Genomic DNA, 22,791 nt, shown 5'->3' on the forward strand with positions numbered 1-22,791 from the left:
TAAATATTGAGAATGTGAGATGAAGAATCCTTCAGAGTGAGTCCATAGGTTGTGGGAACAGTTCAGTGATGGGGTAAGTGAAGTCGAGTGAAGTTATCCCCTCTGGTTCAAAAGCCTGATGGTTGAGGGACGTGAATGTAGGAAATGTGATTAGTAGGTTTGTGGATGACACAAAAGCTGATAACGCTGGAAAGTGAGGAAGTTTGGCTAAGGCTACAGTAGGATATAGATCCAATGGAAAGTTGGGTGAAGCATTGGCAGATGGAATTTAATCCTGACAAAGGAGAGGTGATGCATTTAGTAAATCAAATAGCATTAGGATACAAATGGCAGGGTGGCAATGAATAATAATGAACAGAGAGACCTGAGGATTCAATCCCATTGTTTCTCAAATGCAGCACACAGGTAGATAGGGCGGTGAAGGCAGCATATGACGTGTCAGGGCATAGAATAAGAATGAGACATTATGTTGCAACTTTATAAAACCCTGGTTCAACCATCTTTGAGTATTTTCTGTAGGTCTGGTTCCCACATTATAGGAAGAATGAGAGGTTGTGCTGGGGAGAATGCAGAGGGGATCCACCGGGATGTTGCCTAGATTGGATAGAGATTGGGTGCACTGGATTTCCCTGGCATGAAGGAGGCTGAGGAATGGCCTGTTAGGGGTATATGAAATTATAAACAAGAAAGCATCGGTTTAGGTGACTGGGAAGAGTTTTAAAGAGGATATAAAGGAAACTTTTTTAAAAATTGTACAGAGCATGGTTGATGTCTAGAAGTCACTGCCACTGGAGGTAGAGGAGTCAGTTGCATTCCCTACATTTAAAAGACGTATAGGAACTTAGACAAGGGACAGAAGAATACAAACTTCATTCCAGCAAATGCCTTTAGCGTAGATGGGTAGGAAGGTCAAGGACCCATTTCCGTTTTGTGCAACTCTATCACTGAAATATGAACCTCCGTTCAACCTTTCCTTGTATCTATCAGTCTAGTAATCAGTCTCAGAACAGTTTGCAACATTTGTACAAACTCCTTTAAATAAGGAGTAAATACTGAGAACATAAACACAAGAGATTCTGCAGATGTTGGAAATCCAGAGCAACACACACACAGAACACTGAAGGAATTTAGCTGGCCAGGCAGCACGTACAGAGAAGACTAAGGAGTCCAACATTTCAGGCTGAGACTCTCCATCAGGACTAGAAAGGACCAGTCCTGATGAAAGATCTCAGCCTGATATGTCGACTGCTTATTTTTCTCCATAGATGCTGCCTGACCTGCTGAGTTTTTTTTCTTTTTCTCTCTCTCTCTCTCTCTCACACACACACACTAAGGACACCATGATGCACACAATACTCCAGCAGTGACTTCATGGCATGTGCTCTGTACCCAGCAAAGACCAACTCCCACTCACTGGGGCCACTTGGCTGTGTTCCTACATTAGTTGCTATAGTATTGTCATTTCCTGGGCACCTCTTGCTCCAACAAAACTGTCATCTGGGAACATGTAACCACAATGACCAATGTTTAACAGATGACTTGTTAATTTACCAGACAGCTGCTCTAATTAAAAGTCCTGTGGCCTCATTAAATAAATATCTCCTCCAATTCTCTGATAACTGCAGTAAGAAGATCAAAAGGTTGAGAATGTGAGAGAGATGGAAATGCAGGAGAGAGTGGTAAATATATACTCTCTCCCACTTCACAGTCTTTCAGATTATTAACACCCAGATCTTGAATGAGCCACAGTTTTCTCAAGCTAAACACAAGGAAGTCAATGCCTTCTCTTCAGTTGACCAAGCCCCCTCCCTCCACCTTATCCTCCCCCAGGGCTTGGTTCTCTCCTTCACCTCAAGTCCCACAACATGCCTGCCTTCAAGCTGAAGAAAATGTGTCACTACCTGTTGCCATGGCTCACCTCCCACGACAACCACAAACACTCACCACTAACCAGAATTCAGTTACTTTCCCATGATCAGAGTTGGATTGCCTCAACCCTGATTTCACCCTCCCAGGGCAATACTGGCCTGCCTCTCCCTCAGGGTGGGTTTGTCCATTCATCACAGGGTCTAACTGACCCCAGACCTTCCCCCTCCCAGGTCCACCCCACTCAACACACCCTCAGAGGCAAGTTGACTCAAAGTGGCCAGTTGAGCCCCAGGTCCATCCATTTGCACCCCCACCCTCACACACTCCTCTTCCAGATATCAGTACCCCTTTCACACCCACTTCCCAGAAAAAAGTTGCCCCCTTAGACAAGCTGACCTAATCCCCCACCCTCTTGAGTGTTCATGAGACCCTAATTGGCCCATTTATTTACCACCCCCACCTACTCTCACACCCGCTCCCAAGAATCCAGTTTCCCCATCCCGAGACAAGGCGATCCCTTCCCTCTCCCTCCCCTGCGTTTAGTTGACTCCACCTGATTCAGATACCCCCTCACATCCTCCTTCCCTCCCTCACTCACTCCCTCACACCCCCACCCCACCTCACCTTCCGTAAGTCTGCGATGAGGGTGATGAGACTCCCGTCGCTGTTCTTGAACTCGATGCTGATGGAGTCGGTGTCTGTGTCCGCCTCCAGCGCCTCCTCGCCGACCTGCCCGTCCGCCTGCCGGATTCGGACCTTCAGCCCCGCCACCAGGGCTTGCGCCGGTCCGGCTCCAGCCACCCACATCACGGCCAGCAGGAGCAGCAGCAGCGACGGCCGGCGGGGGTGCGGGAGCGCGGCGAGCATCGTGGGGGCAGCAGCTTCAGCAACTCCCCCTGACGCCACAGCACACTCCCGGGAAACCCGAAGTCATTCACCTTGAAACCCAACTACTCCCCCCGACTTCGCTCTCAAACTCTCTCCCAACTTCTCCTCCCGGGATCTCCCGTCACTTCCTGCAGCTCCGCCCGAAACAACTTTAAAGCCGCAGTCACCTCACTCCAGTGGAACGAACAGGCATCAAACACTCGGACATCTTGCCCCCCAGTGAAGGGGTATCTAATATTAGGTCAGGGGAAATCAAAGCCAAGTCTCAGCAGTGGTAAAATAAACGGTGCAAGTTTCAGGACGGCAATCCTTTATAAAAATCTGCAATGGCGTGGAGGTATTGCATCAAAAAGACCGAGCTCATCCCTAGCAGAGGAATATAAGAATCACGGAAGAGACTTCGATCGCCACTGCAGAAGAATCAACCCCAATATTCGGATATACCCCCTCCCCCCAAAAAAAACTGTCATAGTCCCCGTTGTAGAGGCAAGGCCAATGCCATAAAACCATCGCAGGCGTACAAGTTCGAGTTCAAGTTCAGTTTATGGTTATTCAACGTGTACATGAAAACCTCCAGACCAAACAATGCTCTTCTGGACTAAAGTGCATATGACTCACACAAGTAACACAAAGTAATATTGCCACAAATAAATTAACAAAGAAGAAGGTGCACTTATGGCACAAGTGAAAAAGTAAATAGTAAGATGCTACTGGCGCTTCATACGTGATGAGACCTGGGTGGTGGCAGGGAGTTCCGTAGTCTTAAAACCTTAGCTGTTTCCCATCCTAACAGTTCTTATTCTAATGCTATGTGGTTCAAAGAGATTGTCAATGATGCCTCCCATCTGCACGCAGTACTGGGGTACCAGTTCCAAAGCAGGGCATCACTGCAAATCAGCTGCAATATAGTCCCAGACAAGAGCATCAGCACAACAGTGGAATTGATATTAATATATATATATATATAGCTATTCTTATATACAGATCACGGGATGTGTTCCCTGGCAAGATCATCATTTATCTCCAGTCTTTTAATTGGGCACCAACAATCTCCATGCAGGACATCTGCCTTAGTGAATCTTAACAGATTGGCATCAAGCCCATCTCAGATACCATTAACCAAGCGATCTGTGGACTGGTGTAAAACCCAATAAAAGATCATCAAGCCAAATCGCAACTCCTTTTTGATTCTATCCCCGTCCAGGTCAAAATGCCAACACGTGGTCATTAATTCCTCCCCACCCCAATTCCACAGATAATGCAACCTCTGGGCATCGAATTTAAACAGAGGACATTCACCTTAATGATGCAAATTATTCAGGTCACACTAGGAGGATCAATGCAAATATACCTGGAAGTAGACTCTTTAGTCAGAGGGTGGTGAATCTGTGGAATTCATTGCCACAGATGGCTGCGGTGGCCAAGTCACTGGGTTTATTTAAAGCAGAGGTCGATAGGTTCTTGGTTAGTCAGACTGTCAAAGGTTACAGGGAGAAGGCAGGTGAATGGGGTCGAGAGGAATAATAAATCAGCCATGATGAAATGATGGAGCAGACTCGATGGACCAAGTAGTCTAATCCTCCTCCTATATCTTATGGTCTTATGGAAATGAAATATTCCACACCAACCAAGCATTTAGATAGTACCTTCGACATAGAAAACCATTCCATGGTGCTTCAGTGAGGCGCAGGAGAAAATCAGAATACATAGCAAGGCTTATGAGGAGACTGACTAAAAGCAAGGTCAATATGGCGGCAGTTAGAGTCACAGAGTTACAGCATATATCATGGAAACAGGCCCTTGGCCCAACTCATCTTAGTTGCTTGCTGAGTCCTATTTGCCTGCATTTTGCCCGTATCTCCCTGAACATTTCCTATCCATGTATCTGTCCAAACGGCTTTTAAACATTGTAATTGTACCCAGCTATATCATTCCTCTGGCCGATTGTTCCACATGCCCATTGCCCTCTTGTGAAAAAGTTGCCCCTATTGCATACTTGTTTTGCTGAAGAGGGGGGAGGGGGTGGCTGCTGCTTGTGCAGGGGAGGGGGAAGGGGACTTTGGGTCTCTAACATATTTCTGCCATTCATTGTTTTGGGGTTCCCCTGTTTTTTTGTGAATGTCTGCAAAGACAAGCGTTTCAGGTTGTATACTGTGTACTGCATTATTCTCTGATAATAAACAAAACCATTTGAACCATATCGTTCATACAGGTCAAATCATTACACAGTGCACTGAGGTAGAACAACAACAATGTAAGATAAAGTGTAACTGCTACAGTGAAAGTGCACAGGGTCTTGGGCTGAAATATCAGCTCTGCACTCTTTTCCATAGATGCAGCCTGGCCTGCTGAGTTCCTCCGGCATTTTGTACGTGTTCCAGCGAAAGTGCAGTTCAGATAAACAGAAACGTGGCAGATCATAACAAGATTGATTGTAAGGTCAAGAGTCCGTCTCATTGTACTAGGGAACCATTTAATCGTTTTATAACAGTGGGTTAGAAGCTGTCCTTGAGCTTGGTGATACATGCTTCAGGCTTTTATATTTACTGTCTGTTGGAAGAGGAGAGAAGACAGAAGGCCTGGGGTGGGTGGGGTCTTTCATTCAGCTGTCTTCTTGACCGCAGCAGCAAGACGTATAGACAGAGTCCATGGGGGGGGGGGGTGGCTGGTTTCCATAAAGTACTGAGCTGTGTCCACAACTCTGCAGTTTTTTTCGCAGTAAGAAATAAATTGTCAAGATACAAGAACTAATGTGGGTAGGAATGACTAACAAGAGAAAATCTGCAGATGCTGGAAATCCAAGCAACTCACATAAAATGCTGGAGGAACTCAGCAGGTTGGGCAGCATCTATGGAAAAAAGTACAGCCAACGTTTCGGGCCAAGACCCTTCGGCAGAACTGGAGAAAAAAAATGAGAAGTCAGAGTAAGAAGGTGGGGGTAGGGGAGGAAGAAGTACAAGGTGATAGGTGATAGGTGGAACCGGGGGGTGGGGGAGGGGTGAAGTAAAGAGCTGGGAAGTCGATTGATGGAACAGATAAAGGGCAGGAGAAGGAGGAATCTGAAAGGAGAGGACAGAAGGCCATGGAAGAAAGAGAAGGATGAGGAGCACCAGAGGGAGGGAGGTGATGGGCAGGTGAGGAGATAAGGTGAGAGAGGGAAATGGGAATGGGGAATGGTGAAGGGGGGGGGCATTCCTGGAACTTCAAGAAATTGATGTTCCTGCCATCAGATCAGAGGCTACCAAGACAGAATACAAGGTGTTGCTCCTCCAACCTGAGTGTAGCCTCATCATGGCAGTAGAAGAGGCCATGGACTGATATGTTGGAATGGGAATAGGAAGTAGAATTAAAATGGATGGCCACTGGGAGATCCTGCTTTTTCTGGTGGACGGAGTGTACGTGCTTGGCCAAGCGGTCCCCCAATCTACGTTGGGTCTCACCGATATACAGGAGGCCACACCAGGAGCACCAGTCACAGTAGATGACCCCAACAGACTCACAGGTGAAGTGTCACCTCACCTGGAAGGACTGTCTGGGGCCCTGAATGGTAGTGAGGGAGGAGGCGTAGGGGCAGGTGTAGTACTTGTTCTGCTTGCAAGGATAAGTGCCAGGAGGGAGATCAGTGGGGAGAGACAAATGGACAAAGGAGTCACGTAGGGAGTGATCCCTGCGGAAATTGGTGGGGGGGAGGGGAAACGGTAGGGCAGGATTGCTTGGTGGTGGGGTCCCGTTGGAGGTGGCAGAAGTTACAGAGGATAATGTGCTGGATGCGGAGGCTGGTGGGGTGGTTTGTGAGGACAAGAAAAACCCTATCCCTGGTGGGATGGCAGGTGGGATGGCAGGAGGATGGGTTGCGGGTAGCTGTGCACGAAATAGTAGATATACGGGCGAGGGCAGCATTGATGGTGGAGGAAGGGAAGCCCTTTCTTTGAAGATAGAGGACATCTCCTTAGTTCTGGAATGAAGTGACACTTCACCTGTGAGTCTGTTGGGGTCATCAACAACATTTGGTGCTCGTGGTGTGACCTCCTGTATATCAGTGAGAGCCAACATAGAATGGGAGACCGCTTTAGTGAGCATCTACGCTCCATCCGCCAGAGAAAGCAGGATCTCCCAGTGGCCACCCCTTTCAATTCCACTTTCCATTCCCATTCTGACATGTCAGTCCATGGCCACCTCTACTGTCGTGATGAGGCCACACTCAGGTTGGAGGAGCAACACCTTATATTCCATCTGGGTAGCCTCCAATCTGATGGCATGAACATTGACTTCTCTAACTTCCGGTAATGTCACACCCTCTCCTTCGCCATTCTCCATTCCCGTTTCCCTCTCTCACCTTATCTCCTTACCTGCCCATCTCCTCCCTCCGGTGCTCCTCCCACTTCCCTTCCTTCCATGGCCTTTTGTCCTCTCTGATCAGATTCCCCCTTTTCCAGCCCTTTATCTCTTTCACCAATCAACTTCCCAGCTCTTTACTTCATCCCTCTCCCTCTCCCAGTTTCACTTATCACCTACTCTCTTGTATTTTTTCATCTCTTCCCCCCACCTTCACCTTTTTTTTTCCAATCTCGATGAAGGGTCTCAGCCCAAAACACTGACTGTTTGCTCATTTCCACAGATGCTGCCTGGCCTGCTGAGTTCCTCCAACATTTTGTGTGTGTGTGGGGGGGGGGATGGAATGACATGTGGGAATGGGTGAGTGGGGAAGAATGCAAGTAGGATACAGGCACTGAAATTTAAAATGATGGACAGAGTGCTGACCAAGGGTGAAGAATGAGAAATGAAGAATCTCAGCTGCCAAATTATTCTGGAAAACTGGGATTCTCCTCCTTGGAGCAGAGGGTTCAAATCTTCGGGGGTGCCTGGAGGTGAGAAAGGCTTGAGGAAGGGTTCACTGGCAGATGTCACAGAAGCTCACAGAAGCAGATGTTGAATGCGACAAAGTGTTCATTTTAGGATGAAGTATAGACTCTCAAGTGACAAGTTCTAAATCTATGTGGTTTGGTAATCAACTATATAAGGTTGGGGGGAAGGCAGTAAATAACCCGGTGAGAATATCAGTATTTAGGGTGCAGGGAAGGGAATATGTGTGGGTGGCGTAATCTGAACAGACTGCTGAAATAGTGAGAAATTTTGTTAAAACATCTGCTTCTTGTTGGATTTCTGGAAGAAGCATAGATTTTCCTGGCACCAATTTCTACTTCCCTATCAAGTCATCATCTGCACTGATGAAGCTGGATTGCACTATTCCCTGCTCGCTACCAAAGGTTCTGCCAATTATCTGTCCTGAGAATCTGCAATCCCCACAAGCCATCTGGTATCGTAGTCACTAGTTGAAACCAATAGTCTGTAGCCAAATCCAGACTGGATCTAATCCCAATGAATTGCTTATTTTTATATCCAAAATAATTTATTTTCTAGAATTTTATTGTTCTGCTGTATCCTGGTAAACTGAAGCTAAATGCATAATCTCAGTATAAATGTGGCACTTTCCATTTGCCTTTAAATGTTGAACATATGTCACTCATCTGAGTCTAACATTGTTACATTTTGTTGAGTGCCCATGTACTAAACAGTTGCACATCTGTATGTAAGCATTATTACATTGAATTACTCATGATTAAGTACTGTTTGATTAGTTTACACAGCTGCATCAAGATATTGTTACATTGAGTTAGATACCTCTAAATGCTATAATGCATTTAATAAAGATTGTCACATTGTACTACAGTATGTCTAATACTGCTACTTTGATTTATACATGTGCCTAATCATGGGTGCATTGTGGTCCTTCTCTGTGCATCTAAACATTATAACATTGAGCTACACATCTGTTTAAATATAGTTACATTGGGTTATAGGACTGCATCTATATGTCAGGCTACATGCTGTACAGATTTCCCCCCCCAATTACCCGAAATTTCATGTAAGTAGTTAAAAAAGGTATAAAAAGGACAAGTTACCATTTAATTGAATAACAAATTGCATATTTAAATGAAATACAGAACAAATTAGAACACTATTAATACTTCTACAGTACTATAAAACTGTGTATTACTTCCTTATAGTTATCAATGAAGGAATTGATCCAGTGTACGTGTTCTTTTGATTGATCGTAAATGAACAAAATCAGCGTAGACACGTAGAGTAGATAATAGACTGCCTTCATATAATGCTATCAATGATTGCATCCTCGAAATCTTCATTTTCATTGTAACATTCAAGATGATTGTTGATACCTTCAAATTTTTTGCATTTCCTAACTTGAAGAACTGCAATCATTTCATTTTCACTACCAGCCATTTCTGGCATCTCCAAACCTGAATGCCTGAAATCACAGTGAGATTACTGCTTATTTCTTACCAGCTATCAATGACAAAAAACAATACTTTTTGAACACAAGTGCACACAACTGATGCTACTCAAAAACTGATTGCTCTAAGCATGGTGTAGTGTCTAACAGTCACACAAATGAACACATATGACACTATTTAGAAACTGTTTGGCAACTGTCTCCTGCCCCAATTAAGTGGCATAGTGTCCCAAATAAATGAAAGGAATCCTAGCTATTTTCTTGATTAGTTTTAGTTCTTTAAGCCAAATAAGTAGCTGCATGATTCCCCAATGAGCCAATTAACTGGAATCCACTATATTGATAGATTGAGCTAAACACCTCTGTTTCAAGATGGTCATATTGTGTTATGTATGTCTAAACATCACTACATTGTGTTATAATCCATTGCTTGAGTCTCTATGACATTGCATTATAGTGGTGCCTTAATGTCATCCTATTGTTTTAGCTAAAATAGGGCTAAATTGCCTTACCCATGTATCACAGTTTTCTGAATATTTACGTTGTGTATCTCCAAATATGCCACATTTGTTAGACTTTAACCTCTCTTGCTTTATACTATCACTTACAGATAATAGCAAGGTGAAGGCAAGTGAGTTCTGGGACTTGGATGATTGGGAGATTAGTCTATCAAAAGAGTTTAGCGTTGAGAACACAGCAGAGGAATGTTGGATGAATTGGTGCTGAATTAGATACAGAATGAGAAACAAAGAATGGGAGGGAAAGATGTAACCTGACAGGTCCTTGTAAATCCTTGTGGGGGTTGTGGAGGCCTGCAAGATCTTATTTGAAAATTTCCTTTCAAAAATACAAGTACTAGTTTTATTCACAGCCTAAATGAAATTTGATTCCAATCAGATTCCCACTTGGACCTGATCAGATAGTGATGTGTTAACTGACGTGTGACATACAACCCGTGATCTGTGACTGAAATGTGGATATTTCAACACAAAATTTTATTGTTGATGTAATTTCCAGAACGTAACTTCCCTGAAGGAAAACATCCTCCTGGAGATGGTTGTCAGAGTTACATTGTTCCTCTGTGATCGGAATGTTTCACCATCTAGCCAGCTGCTCTTGGCAACAGCAATCATGGTGAATGTGTTGAAGCTAGGTACTGTGGTGGCTTGAACTGTTCTGGGTACAGAATGTTATCACTCCCCCATAGAGAGTATCTGCATAATGGTGAGAGTGGTGGTGGTGGGTGTTGTTGTTGGTGAAGGAGGTAATTATACAGTTGCATGACCAGTTGGTCAAGAATAATTACCCACGACTTTACTTCCCCAGGAGGCCAAAGAAATGTGGCATGTCCCCATCAACTCTTACCAATTTTTATTGATGCACCATAGAAAGTATTCTGTCTGGATTCATAACGGCTTGGTATGGCAATTACTCTGCACATGACTGCAAGAAATTGAAGAGAGATGTGTACAGAAACCAGCCTCTTCTCTATGGACTCTGTCTATACTTCTCACTGCCTCAGTAAAGCAGCCAGCATCATCAAAGACCTTCTCTCTTCTCCCCTCTCCCATCAGGCAGAAGATACAAAAGCCTGAAAACGCATACCACCAGGGTCAGGGACAGCTTCTATCCCACTGTTATCAGACTCTTGAATGGATTTCTATCTGATAAGATGGAGTCTTGCCCTCACAATCTACCTGGTTATGATCTTACACTTTACCTTGTTCTAGCTCAATGCGCTGGGTAATGATTTGATCTGTATCAACAGTATGCAAGATGAACTTTTCACTCTATCTCAGCACTTGTGACAATAATAAAAACCAATACCAAATCCAAGAGCCAAAATGCAATAGCCTGCTGGGGGTCAGGCAGCCATCTGTAGGAGGAAAGGAGTCAACGTTTCAGGTCAAAACTCTACGTCAAAGAGCCGGAATATCTTAGTGCAAGCAAGGTTTGGTGGAGAGAGAAACAGATCTAATGTTTCAAGTTGATGAGCTTTCACCTGTTTGTACAGTCTTTACAAACTCACCATGGTAAAAATCGGGTCACTGAAAACAGATGATGCGAGCAGAGGCCAGCCATTTCAGTTCCCACACCACACTGGCCTGTCTGCATATAGCCTCCTCTACTGCCAGAACATAATCAAGTGAACATTAGAATTAAAATGCCCCATATTCCGCCTGGGCAGTCTCCAAACTGACAGTATGAAAATTGGATCCTCAAACACCCAGGAGACACTCCTAATCCATTTCCAGTATTTTTTCATTTTTTCCCCCTTATTCGCTCACATCCTGATCCAACTGGCTTCTATCACTCAATGCCTTTCCCCTCCCTCAGCCTCACCCTCAAACTCTCCCTCTGCCCATCACTCGCACACTCCTCGCACCAGTTTCCCTTCCCACCTCCCGCCTTTTATTTCATGCTGCACTGCTTTGCCTATCATATTCCATCATTTTCAGCCCTTTGTCACTTCCACCTCTCACTGTCCAACTTCTGGCAACATTCCTGCCCTCATCTGCCTATCTCCCCACTCACTCACCTGCCAGCTCTTGCTTCACCCCTTTCCCCTGCCTTTCTATACGGGTTTTCCCTCGCTTTCTTTCCAGTTCAGATGAAGCATCTCAACCTGAAACATTGATTGTCCATTTCCCTCCCTAGATGCTGCCTGACCCACTGAGCTCCTCCAGTGTTGTTTCTGTTCCAGTTGATGGAGGCACAGCCCGTAAAACACTGTGACAGGACATCGTAATAACTATTACAGACCAAAGGTCAGAAGGCGTTGCCAAGTGCAAGGTGAAAGGGAGTTCCCAGGCCCTGAAGGGAAGTTGTAGGGTCAGAGAGTGGGAAGCAACTGCATGAGGACTATTTAAGCCTTTGCCATGGACAAAGAGGGGGAGGCAAGAGAGCTGAGTATGATAACCGGTTCAGTTTATGAGAAGAGATTGAGTTGTCAGTGATGATACTCACTAGAATCCAGAAGAATGAGAGGGGATCTTATAGAAACATAAAATTATAAAAGGGATAGATAAGATAGAGGCTGGAAAGCTGTTTCCACTGGTAAGTGAGACTAGCCCTATAAGACCATAAGATATAGGAACAGAATTAGGCCATTTTGCCAAATAAGTCTGCTCCACCATTTCATCATGGCTGATCCATTTTCTCTCTCAGCCCCGTCTCCTGCCTTCTCCCCGTAACCCCGTAACTAAGGAACATTGCCTCAAGGTTTGGGAGACTAGACTTAGAATAGAGATGAAGGAGGACCTGCTTTTCCCAGAGAGTAGTGAATCTGTGGAATTCTCTGCCCAGGGAAGCAGCAGTTTTTTCCCTCAAGCCATCAGACTCCTCAATACCCAGAGCCTGGCTTGACACCAACCTACTGCCCTCTACTGTGCCTACTGTCTTGTTTATTATTTATTGTAATGCCTGCACGGTTTTGTGTACTTTATGCAGTCCTGGATAGGTCTGTAGTCTAGTGTAGTTTTTGTGCTTTTTCTTACGTAGTTCAGTGTAGTTTTTGCATTGTTTCATGTAGCACCATGGTCCTGGAAAATGTTGTCTCGTTTTTACTATGTTCTGTACCAGCAGTTATGGTTGAAATGACAATAAAAAGTGATTTGACTTGACTTGACTTGACTTGACTTGAGCAGAGGCTACCTCAATGAAGATATTTAAGACACAATTACATTGATTTATTCATAGCAGGGGAATTAAGTATTATGGGGAAAAAGGAAGTAGGTGGAGATGAGTCAACGAGCCAGGTCAGTCATGATGTTATTGAATGGGCGAGAAAGCTAAAATGGCCTACCCCTACTCCTATTTCTTGCTCTTATCTTCTTCTGTATGAGTGCAGATAGAACACCTAGAGTGAGAAAGCAGCCTTCTAGCATTGAAGCTGGGGGTGTTGTGAGAGTTAATGGTAAGAACACAACAAAATGCAGAGCTAGAGTCTTTGAGGCAATGAACCAGAATGACTGACTGGAGGATCACACCGTTCTTGGCTAGAACACTGCCCAACTTCACGCAGTATGTGAGCTGTACAACCAGAGGGGGGAGGACTCTGGATTTGATGTACGCTAACGTTAAGGATGCATACAGCTCCTCTCCCCTCCCCCCACTGGGAAGGTCAGATCACAACCTGGTGCATCTAAAACCTTGCTACATGCCTCTGGTGAAGAGTAAACCTGCAACCTTAAGGACAGTGAGGAAATGGTCGGAGGGGCTTATGAGGCGCTCCAGGGTTGTTTTGAGGTGACAGACTGGCAGGCACTCTGTGAGCCACATGGAGAGGATATTGATGGGCTCACAGAGTGCATCACTGATTACATCAACTTCTGTGTGGACTGCAATGTTCTGACAAGAACTGTCCTTTGTTATTCAAATAACAAGCCATGGGTGACAAAGGACATTAAGGACATCCTGAACGCTAAAAAGGGGGCGTTTAGAGATGGAAATAGGGAGGAGCTGAGGGGAGTACAGAGGGACCTGAAAGCCAGGATCAGGAAGGCTAAAGACAGGTATAGTAGGAAGCTTGAGTGGAAACTCCAGCAGAACAACATGAGAGCGGTCTGGAGGGGGATGAGGACCATCACTGGGTTCCGGCAAACTAGCAACAGAGGAGCTGAAGGCAGTGTGGACAGGGCCAACGAACTTAACTTGTTCTTTATCAGATTTGACATTGTGACCCCTGCCCATCCCCCACATGAGCCATCTGTTGTCGGCCCCCAACCAACACATATTCCACTCTCCCCTCCTACCCCTCCTCACAGTCCCCCACCCTGCTCTCATGACTATACCCCTCCCCCACACAAAACCACCACGGTGGGCTTCACAGCTGAACAGGTGAGAAGACAGCTGAAATGTCTCAACCCAAGCAAGGCTGCAGGACCGGATGGTGTCAGTATCAGGGTGCTCAAAGCCTGTGCCCCTCAGCTATGTGGAGTACTTCGCCATGTATTCAACATGAGCCTGAGGCTCCGGAGGGTTCCTGTACTGTGGAAGACATCCTGCCTCGTCCCTGTGCCGAAGACGCCATGCCCCAGCGGCCTCAATGACTACAGACCGGTGGCATTGACCTCCCACATCATGAAGACCCTGGAGAGACTTGTTCTGGAGCTGCTCCGGCCTATGGTCAGGCCACACTTAGATCCCCTCCAGTTCGCCTACCAGCCCCGACTAGGAGTTGAGGATGCCATCGACTACCTGCTGAACCGTGTCTACGCCCACCTGGACAAGCCAGCGAGCACTGTGAGGGTCATGTTTTTTTGACTTCTCCAGTGCGTTCAACACCATCTGCCCTGCTCTGCTGGGGGAGAAGCTGACAGCGATGCAGGTGGATGCTTCCATGGTATCATGGATTCTTGATTACCTGACTGGCAGACCACAGTACGTGTGCTTGCAACACTGTGTGTCCGACAGAGTGATCAGCAGCACTGGTGCTCCACAGGGGACTGTCTTGTCTCCCTTTCTCTTCACCATTTACACCTCGGACTTCAACTACTGCACAGAGTCTTGTCATCTTCAGAAGTTTTCGGATGACTCTGCCATAGTTGGATGCATCAGCAAGGGAGATGAGGTTGAGTACAGGGCTACGGTAGGAAACTTTGTAACATGGTGTGAGCAGAATTATCTGCAGCTTAATGTGAAAAAGACTAAGGAGCTGGTGGTAGACCTGAGGAGAGCTAAGGTACCGGTAACCCTTGTTTCCATCCAGGGGGTCAGTGTGGACATGGTGGAGGATTACAAATACCTGGGGATACGAATTGACAATAAACTGGACTGGTCTTAGAACACTGAGGCTGTCTACAAGAGAGGTCAGAGCCGTCTCTATTTCCTGAGGAGACTGAGGTCCTTTAACATCTGCCAGACAATGCTGAGGATGTTCTACGAGTCTGTGGTGGCCAGTGTTATCATGTTTGCTGTTGTGTGCTGGGGCAGCAGGCTGAGGGTAGCAGACACCAACAGAATCAACAAACTCATTCGTAAGGCCAGTGATGTTGTGGGGATGGAACTGGACTCTCTGATGGTGGTGTCTGAAAAGAGGATGCTGTCCAAGTTGCATGCCATCTTGGACAATGTCTCCCATCCACTACATAATGTACTGGGTGGGCACAGGAGTACATTCAGCCAGAGACTCATTCCACCGAGATGCAACACAGAGCGTCATAGGAAGTCATTCCTGCCTGTGGCCATCAAACTTTACAACTCCCCCCTCAGAGTGTCAGACACCCTGAGCCGATAGGCTGGTCCTGAATTTATTTCATAATTTACTGGCATAATTTACATATTACTATTTAACATTTTCTGGTTCTATTACTATTTATTATTTATGGTGCAACTGTAACAAAAACCGATTTCCCCCGGGATCAATAAAGTATGACTACTACTACTTACACAATTCCCTGCCATATAATGGAAGGTAAGAGAAACCTTTTAGAAGATTTTGCTCCTAAAATTGCTCGAGTCCTAGAGTGATTTAACAGGATACACATCCACCCCTCCTCTCTCCTCTAAGCAGGATTAGTTAAGCTTTCATTGTGTATTTGTTAATCACTGTGAATGCAGCTCCCAAACACCATGTCTTGTGACACCAATATACTTGAATAGTGGGAATGCGATATACAAAGGCTGAGACAGTCATAGAGTTGCCAAGTGAGAGAGTAATGCAGCACAGAAACAAGCTTTCCTGCCTAATGCATCGACACTGATCAAGGTGCTTTCCCGAGTGAGTCCCTTTTGCCTGCAATTCCCCCATATCACTCTAAAGCAGGGCATCCCAACCTGGGTCCACGCACAGCTCGGTTAATGGTAAGGCTCCATGGCTGGGAACAGTTGCTCTGAAGCTTTCCAATATATGTGCCTGTCTAAATGTATTTTAATCATTATAATTGTAATGGCCTTTACCAGCTCGATCCATATTTCATTTGGACTCTCGTTTAGTGCTGCTCGCACTTGTGTGTGGAGAATGATTTGTCTCACGAAGCCATTGATGCTCTGTTGGTATTCCTATGCATAACTCCTTGTTTCTGTCTTTACAAGAGAGCCTGCCGTTCCTCTGCGCCTGGCGTCAGTCGTTGCCAGCACTCACCGTGACACCACGTGCATTCTCAGCTAAATCATTCATGTATATGCCAAACAATAGGGAACCCAGCATTGATCACTCCAGCACAGCACTAGTCTCAGGTTTACAGTCTGAAGAACAACCTTCCACTACCACCCTTAGCTCCCACCAGCAAGCTAATTTTAGAACATCTGGATTTCCAGCATCTGCTGAATTTCTTGTATTACAATACAGTACCAACACTTCAGCCCACAATGCTGTGGCCAGATTTTAACCTACTCTAAGATAAATCTAACCTTTCCCTCCCACGTAGTCCTCCATTTTTCCATGGTCCGTGTGCCTATCTAAGAGTTTCTTGTAATGCCCCTAGTGTATCTGCCTCCAGCAACCACAGCAGGGTATTCAATGCACCCGTCACTGTCTGTGTAAAACACCTGCCTCTAACATCTCCTCCTATACTTTCCTTCAATCACCTTAAAATCATGCCCCCTGGATTTTGTATCCAGCTTGGTAGCTCATTCTGGATCCTGTGTGATCCGACCTTCCGGACCAGCTTACCGTGGAGAACCTTGACAAAGCTTTCCTCAAGTCCATGTAGACAACATCTAATGCCCTGCCCTGGTCAATCCTCTTGGTTGCCTCTTCAAAAAAACTCAGATATATTTGAAATCCTGTTGGACATTGATCATGTAAAATACTTCAAGTCTGGTTCACTGTTTTGTTGGGCGAGACCGACAGTGGAGGAGTTGTGTGGCCTGAGTTGTAGCAAGGATGACAATTAAACTTCAACTTGTGAGATGCCATTTCCCATGCACAAAGCCACATGTCATGAGGACTGAAGTAAGAAATCAAAACATTTGGTCAAACTTTTGTAAAGTTCTCACCATCTCAGAAATGATAGGAAAATAGGAATTGTAACAGAGTGAGAGGCCAATGAAAGTTCAGCTCAACAACTACCCACTCTCCAGGAGTTTTTGCATTGATCTTAAACAAACTCTAGTCACAAGAGTTGACATATACACTTCTTGCTGCCAGGTAGTAAAGCAGCCCGCATCATCAAAGACCCCAACTGCCCCAGACAAAGCCAGAAGCCTTCTGTTTCAGAGGAATGGGATTCAATAGGTTTGTTGGCATCAAGAGGAAGAGAACGAAAGGGCTACAGAACGGTAGGCATGATATTCAATGGGAGGGTTAGGTTTAGGGTTCAGTGGGAAAGTTAAGGGGAAAGGGAAAGAGCTCAATGGGGTTGGTGGTTGGGGGACAAGGCAGAGGGTTCATTTTGATGGTTAAGGGCAAGAAAATTGAAGTTCCAATTCAGGATGAGGGGACTTGAGGGGATTTGTTTGGTGAGTTAGGGGAGCAGAGAAAGGGGCTCAGTTTTTGAAATAAACGAGATGAGATTCTGTACATAGACGGGGTTTGGTTTGAGGGTTAGGTGACCTCAGAGATGAGTTAAGATTTCAGAGGGGTGAATGCAATGGTATTACTTTGCAATTATTTTGCAGTTTTAATTCTCCAGGATTGGGCATTTGTTAATTGTTTCCTCCAGCCAGTTGTCAATGGCTTTTGAACTCCAGAAAGTCAGAAGGAGTCAGTGTGTCGGATTGGGAGTGTTTCAGCTGATGGTTTCATTAAACGGTCCATAGTTCCGGGAACTATATATTTGAGCCTTTCAACTGTCCCATACCTGCTGAGTTTCAGCCCCAAGGCAGAGGAGCTTGCGTGCAGGACACCAGTAATTTCTCTGGGCTGCTAATTCTCATCACTACCGCCTCCCTCTCTCACAGGATTAAACTCGTCAGAAACTTCTCTATACACCGAACTCTGGGTTGTTTTAGAGAAGGGCATCCACTCACCACTGTCCAAAGAATATTTACTGTGCCACTAAAGTCTCCCGAGTTGTCAGACATCAGCACTGCTGTGTACAGGGTCGCGGTAACAGTATTAAGGGCAGACAGATGTTAAAATGATATCACTGTTGAGCTGCAGACTCACTTCTATCAATCCTGCAGGGAATTTAAAACGCTCAACCTTAATACCACGGTGATGTCATTGTGTAAAACAGCTGCTGAACACCCCCATTACCCATCCCCCATGAAGAAATCAGAGCCAGAACACAGTGGTAATTGTCTGTAACAAGCCGTGAGCTGGGACCCATGGAGAAACACTTGAAGCACTGGTGGAACTCAGCAGGTCAGGCAGCACCCTTTATCTGGATGGATAAGCCTCGGGTATGGAACCTAAGGCCAGGAGGTTGGTTGGGCACAGGGGATAGAACACACGTGGTTCCTTATTGAGGGGTCAGCAACGGAAAGAGTGAACATTTTTAATTTCCTGCGTGTCAACATAAGACCATAAAACATAAGAGAAGAAATAGGCCTCTGGTCCTAGACTCCCCCTTTACAGGAAACATCCTCTCCACATCCACTCTGTATAGGCCTTTCAATATTTGATAGGTTTCAATGAGGTCCTCCCCTTACTCGTCTAAACTCCAGTGAGTACCGGCCAAGAGTGATCAAACACTCCTCATATGTTAACCCTTTCTTTCCTGGGATTATTCTCATGAACCTCCACTGGACCCTCTCCAATGCCAACACATCTTTTCTTAGATAAAGGACCCAAAGCTACTCACAATACTCCAAGAGCAGTCTGACTAATACCTTATAAAGCCTCAGCATCACATCCTTGCTTTTATATTCTAGTCGTCTCAAAATGAATGAGAACTTTGCATTTGCTTTCCTTACCACCTTCAAATTTATCTTTAGAGAATCCTGCATGAGGACTCACATGTCCCTTTGCACCTCTGATTTTTTTAATTTTCTCCCCGTTTAGAAAATAGTCTTTGCCTTTATTCTTTCTGAAAAAGTGCATGACAGTACAATTCGCTACACTTTATTCCATCTGATACTTGTTTGTCCATTCTTCATTCTTCTAATCTGTCTAAGTCCTTCTGCAGACACCCAGCTTCCTCAAAACTACCTGCCCCTCCACCTATCTTTGTATCTTCTGCAAATTTGGCCACAAAACCATCAACTTCCTCATCCAAATCATTGACATATGACATGAAAAAAAGCGGTCCCAACACCAACTCCTGTGGAACACCTCTAGCACCGGCAGCCAATCAGAAAAGGCCCCCTTTATTCCCGCTCTTTGCCTCCTGCTAATCAGCCAATCTTCTATCCATGCTAGTACATTTCCTGTCATACCATGGCTCTTATTTTGTTTAGCAGTCTCATGTGTGGTACCTTGTCAAAGGCCTTCTGAAAATACAAGTGCACAACATCAGCTGACTGTTGTTTGTCTATCCTGCTTGTTATTTCCTCAAAGAAGTCCAACAGATTTGTCAGGCAAAATTTCCCCTTCAGAAAACCATGCTGACTTTGGTCTACTTTACTGTATGCTTCCAAGTACCCTGAAATCTCATCCTTAATAATGGATTCCAACATCTTCCCAACCACTTAAGTCAGGCTAACTGGCCTATAATTTCCTTTCTTCTGTCTTACTCCCTTCTTAAAGAGTGGAACAATTTTCCAGTTTTCTGGAACCGTCTAGTGATTCTTGAAAGATCATTACTAATGCCTCCATAGCTGCCCTCAGCCACCTCTTTCAGAACCCTGGGGTATAGTCCATCTCATCGAGGTGTACCTAGACCTTTATCTGCCTGTAGACCTTTCAGCTTCCCAACCACCTTCTCCCTAGTAACTGCAACTACACTCACTTCTGCCCCCTGATGCTCTCAAACTTCTGGCATACTGCTAGTGTCTTCCACAGCGAAAACTGATGTAAAATACTTACTCAGTTTGTCCGTCATTCCTTTGTCCCCATTTTACTACCTCTCCAGTGTCATTTTCCAGTGGTCCGATATCCACTTTCCCCTCTCTTTTTACTCTTTATTTATCTGGAAAACTTTTGGAATCTACTTTTACAGTGTTGGCTAGCTTACCTTCATATTTCATCTTTTCTCTCCTTATGGCTGTTTTAGTTGCCTTCTGCTGGTTTTTAAAAGCTTCCCAGTCCTCTAAATTCCCACTAATTTTTACTCTATTATATGCCCACTCTGTTACTTTTATACTGACTTTCCTCGTCAGCCACAGCTGCCTCATCCTTCCTTTCGATTCTTTGGGATGTATCTATTCTGTGCCTTCTGAATTTCTCCTAGAGAATCCAGCCATTGCTCTGCTGGTATCATCCCTGATGGTGTCCCTTTCCATCAACTTTGGCCAGCTTCTGCAATTCCCTTTACTCCACTGTAGTGCTAATACATCTGACTTCAGCTTCTCCCTCTCAAATGGCATGATGCATTCTATCATGTTATGATCACTGGCTCCTAAGGGTTCCTTTAGCTTAAGCTCCCTAGTCAAATCTGGTTCATTACAGATCCCAATCCAGAAAAGCCTTTCCACTAGTGGGCTCAACACAAGCTGCTCTAAAAAGTCATCCCATTAGCATTCTACAAATTCACTCTTTTGGGATCCAGCACCAACTCGATTTTCCCAATCTACCTGCAAATCGTAATATTGCCCTTTTGACATGCCTTTTCTATCTCCTGTTGTAATTTGTAGCCCACGTCCTGGCTACTGTCTGGTGGTCTGTATTTAACTCTCATCAGAGACTTTTTACCCTTGTAGTTTCTTAACAAGTGTTTTTCATCTTCTGATCCTATGTCACTTCTTTCTAAGGATTTGATTTCATTTTTCACTCACAGACCCATCCCACCCCATCTGCCTACTTGCCTGTCCTTTTGATACAACGTGTATCCTTGGATGTTAAGCTCCCAACCATATTCTTCTTCCAGCCACAACGTCATACCTATCAATCCCTACCTGTGCTACAAGATCATCTACCTTATTCCGTATACTGCATGCATTCAAATGTAACACCTTCAGTATTGTATTCATCACCTTTTTCAATTTTGCCCCCATGTTACACTTCAACTCATCTCCCTGACTCCAAATTTTCCCTATCATCTGCCTTACAGTCTCACTACACACTGCATCGACTTGTATACCAACTTAGCTCTATCCCTTCAGTTCCCTTCCCTCTGCCAATTCATTTAAATCCTCCCCAACAGCTCTATCAGCCTTGCCCACATTGATATTGGTTCTCCTTGGATTCAGGTGTAACTCGTCCTTCTTGTACAGGTTATTCATTCCCCAAAAGAGATCCGAATGATCCAGACACCAGAAACCCTGACCTCTGCACCAAGTCATCAGCCATGCACGCCAGTCAAATCATCCTAATCTTACCCTCCCTGGTGCGATATACAGGCAGCAGTCCAGAGATTACTACCCCGGAGGTCCTACTTTTCAGCTTTCAACCTAACTCTTCAGGACGTCCCCCTTTTTCCTACCTATGTTGTTGGTTCAACTATGTACCATGACCTCTGGCCGATCACTCTTCTCCTCTGGAATGCTGTGGACCCTGTCTGAGACATCCCTGATCACTTGGGACGCAACGTACCATTCTGGTGTCTCTATCATGTCCACTGAATCACATGTCTACTCCTCTAACTATGGAATCCCCTATCACTACTGCACTCTTCTTCTCCCCCCCCCTTTCCTTCTGAACCGCAGAGACAGAGTCAGAGCCAGAAACCTCACCATCGTGGCTTTCCTCTGCTAGATCACACCCCCCCCCCACAACATTATCCAAAGCAGTATACCTGTTGTTGCGGGGAACAGCCACAGGGGTACTCTACTGACTGCCTATCCCCTTTCACCCTCCTGATGGTCACCCAGTTACCTGTGTCTTGCACCTTAGGTGTAACTACCTCCCTGTATGTCCCCCTCAACCTCTCAAATGATCTGGAGTTCATCCAGTTCCAGCTCCAACTCCTTAACACGGCTTGTTAGAAGCTGCAGCTGGATGCACTTCTTGCAAATATAGTCAGCAGGGACACTAGAGATCTCCCTGCCTTCCCAATTCCCACAAGAGGGGCATTCAACTAGCCTACCTGGCATCCCCACTGCTCTAAATGTGAAATAAGAAAGAAAATTAAACAAAAAAACTCTACTTACATCCTTTGCCTCTCCTCGCCAAAGCCTCTATGAGTCAAAGCCCAAGTTCGCCACTCTAACACTGACCCACTCCCACAATGACCACTCTGCTTAAACCTAACTTCTTTTTATTGGCCCTTGCCAAGTGCCAATACGCAATCCAATGCCTCCTCGGGAATGTCCCGACTGCTCCCGCTCGCTTCTTTTGAACTCTCTTTCCCACTATGCAATCCAACATCTCCTCAAGAACTGTAACGTGCTTGCCTCTTTTGAACTCCGCCCCCCGCCCCCCCCGCTACACAATCTCAATATCTCCTCGAGATCTGTGGCGTGCAGAAATTCTTCTCGGGATTGCAGTAGAGCAGATTTGGGGCTGTAAACTATACTGGCTGGATCAACACAGTGTTAAGTGCCAGGAAATATCTGCAATACTTTATTGTTTTTCATTCAGCCAGACGTTGACCAATCAGAGCAAAGCACACAACCCTCTGACAGATATTCCTGTAAACACAAGCATTGCACCATCTCCCTCTGTGTAAAAGCATTCAAACAGAGAGATGAATGTTTATTTGAAACTGCAGGCTGAGATGAAGGGAGGTACGAGGGAGAGAGGATGTGTGTGATTGATCTGGTGAAAAGCCTGCTGTCGGCTGACTGCCAGCTCTGCC

General features: G+C 45.3%; 1 protein-coding gene across 1 annotated transcript in view; it reads right to left on the reverse strand.

Moving 5' to 3' along the window:
* LOC134340681 (out at first protein homolog) overlaps positions 1 to 3,671 on the reverse strand; it is a 36,982-nt gene extending 33,311 nt beyond the window's left edge. The window contains exon 1 of the mRNA XM_063038128.1: positions 2,494 to 3,671. Within this exon, the coding sequence (XP_062894198.1) occupies positions 2,494 to 2,736 (243 nt within the window). The 5' untranslated portion in view covers positions 2,737 to 3,671. The remainder of the gene's footprint in view (positions 1 to 2,493) is intronic.
* Positions 3,672 to 22,791: the final 19,120 nt, after the last annotated feature.

The sequence above is a fragment of the Mobula hypostoma genome, chromosome X2 (genome assembly GCF_963921235.1).
Source record: "Mobula hypostoma chromosome X2, sMobHyp1.1, whole genome shotgun sequence".
NCBI classification, from domain to species: domain Eukaryota; kingdom Metazoa; phylum Chordata; class Chondrichthyes; order Myliobatiformes; family Myliobatidae; genus Mobula; species Mobula hypostoma.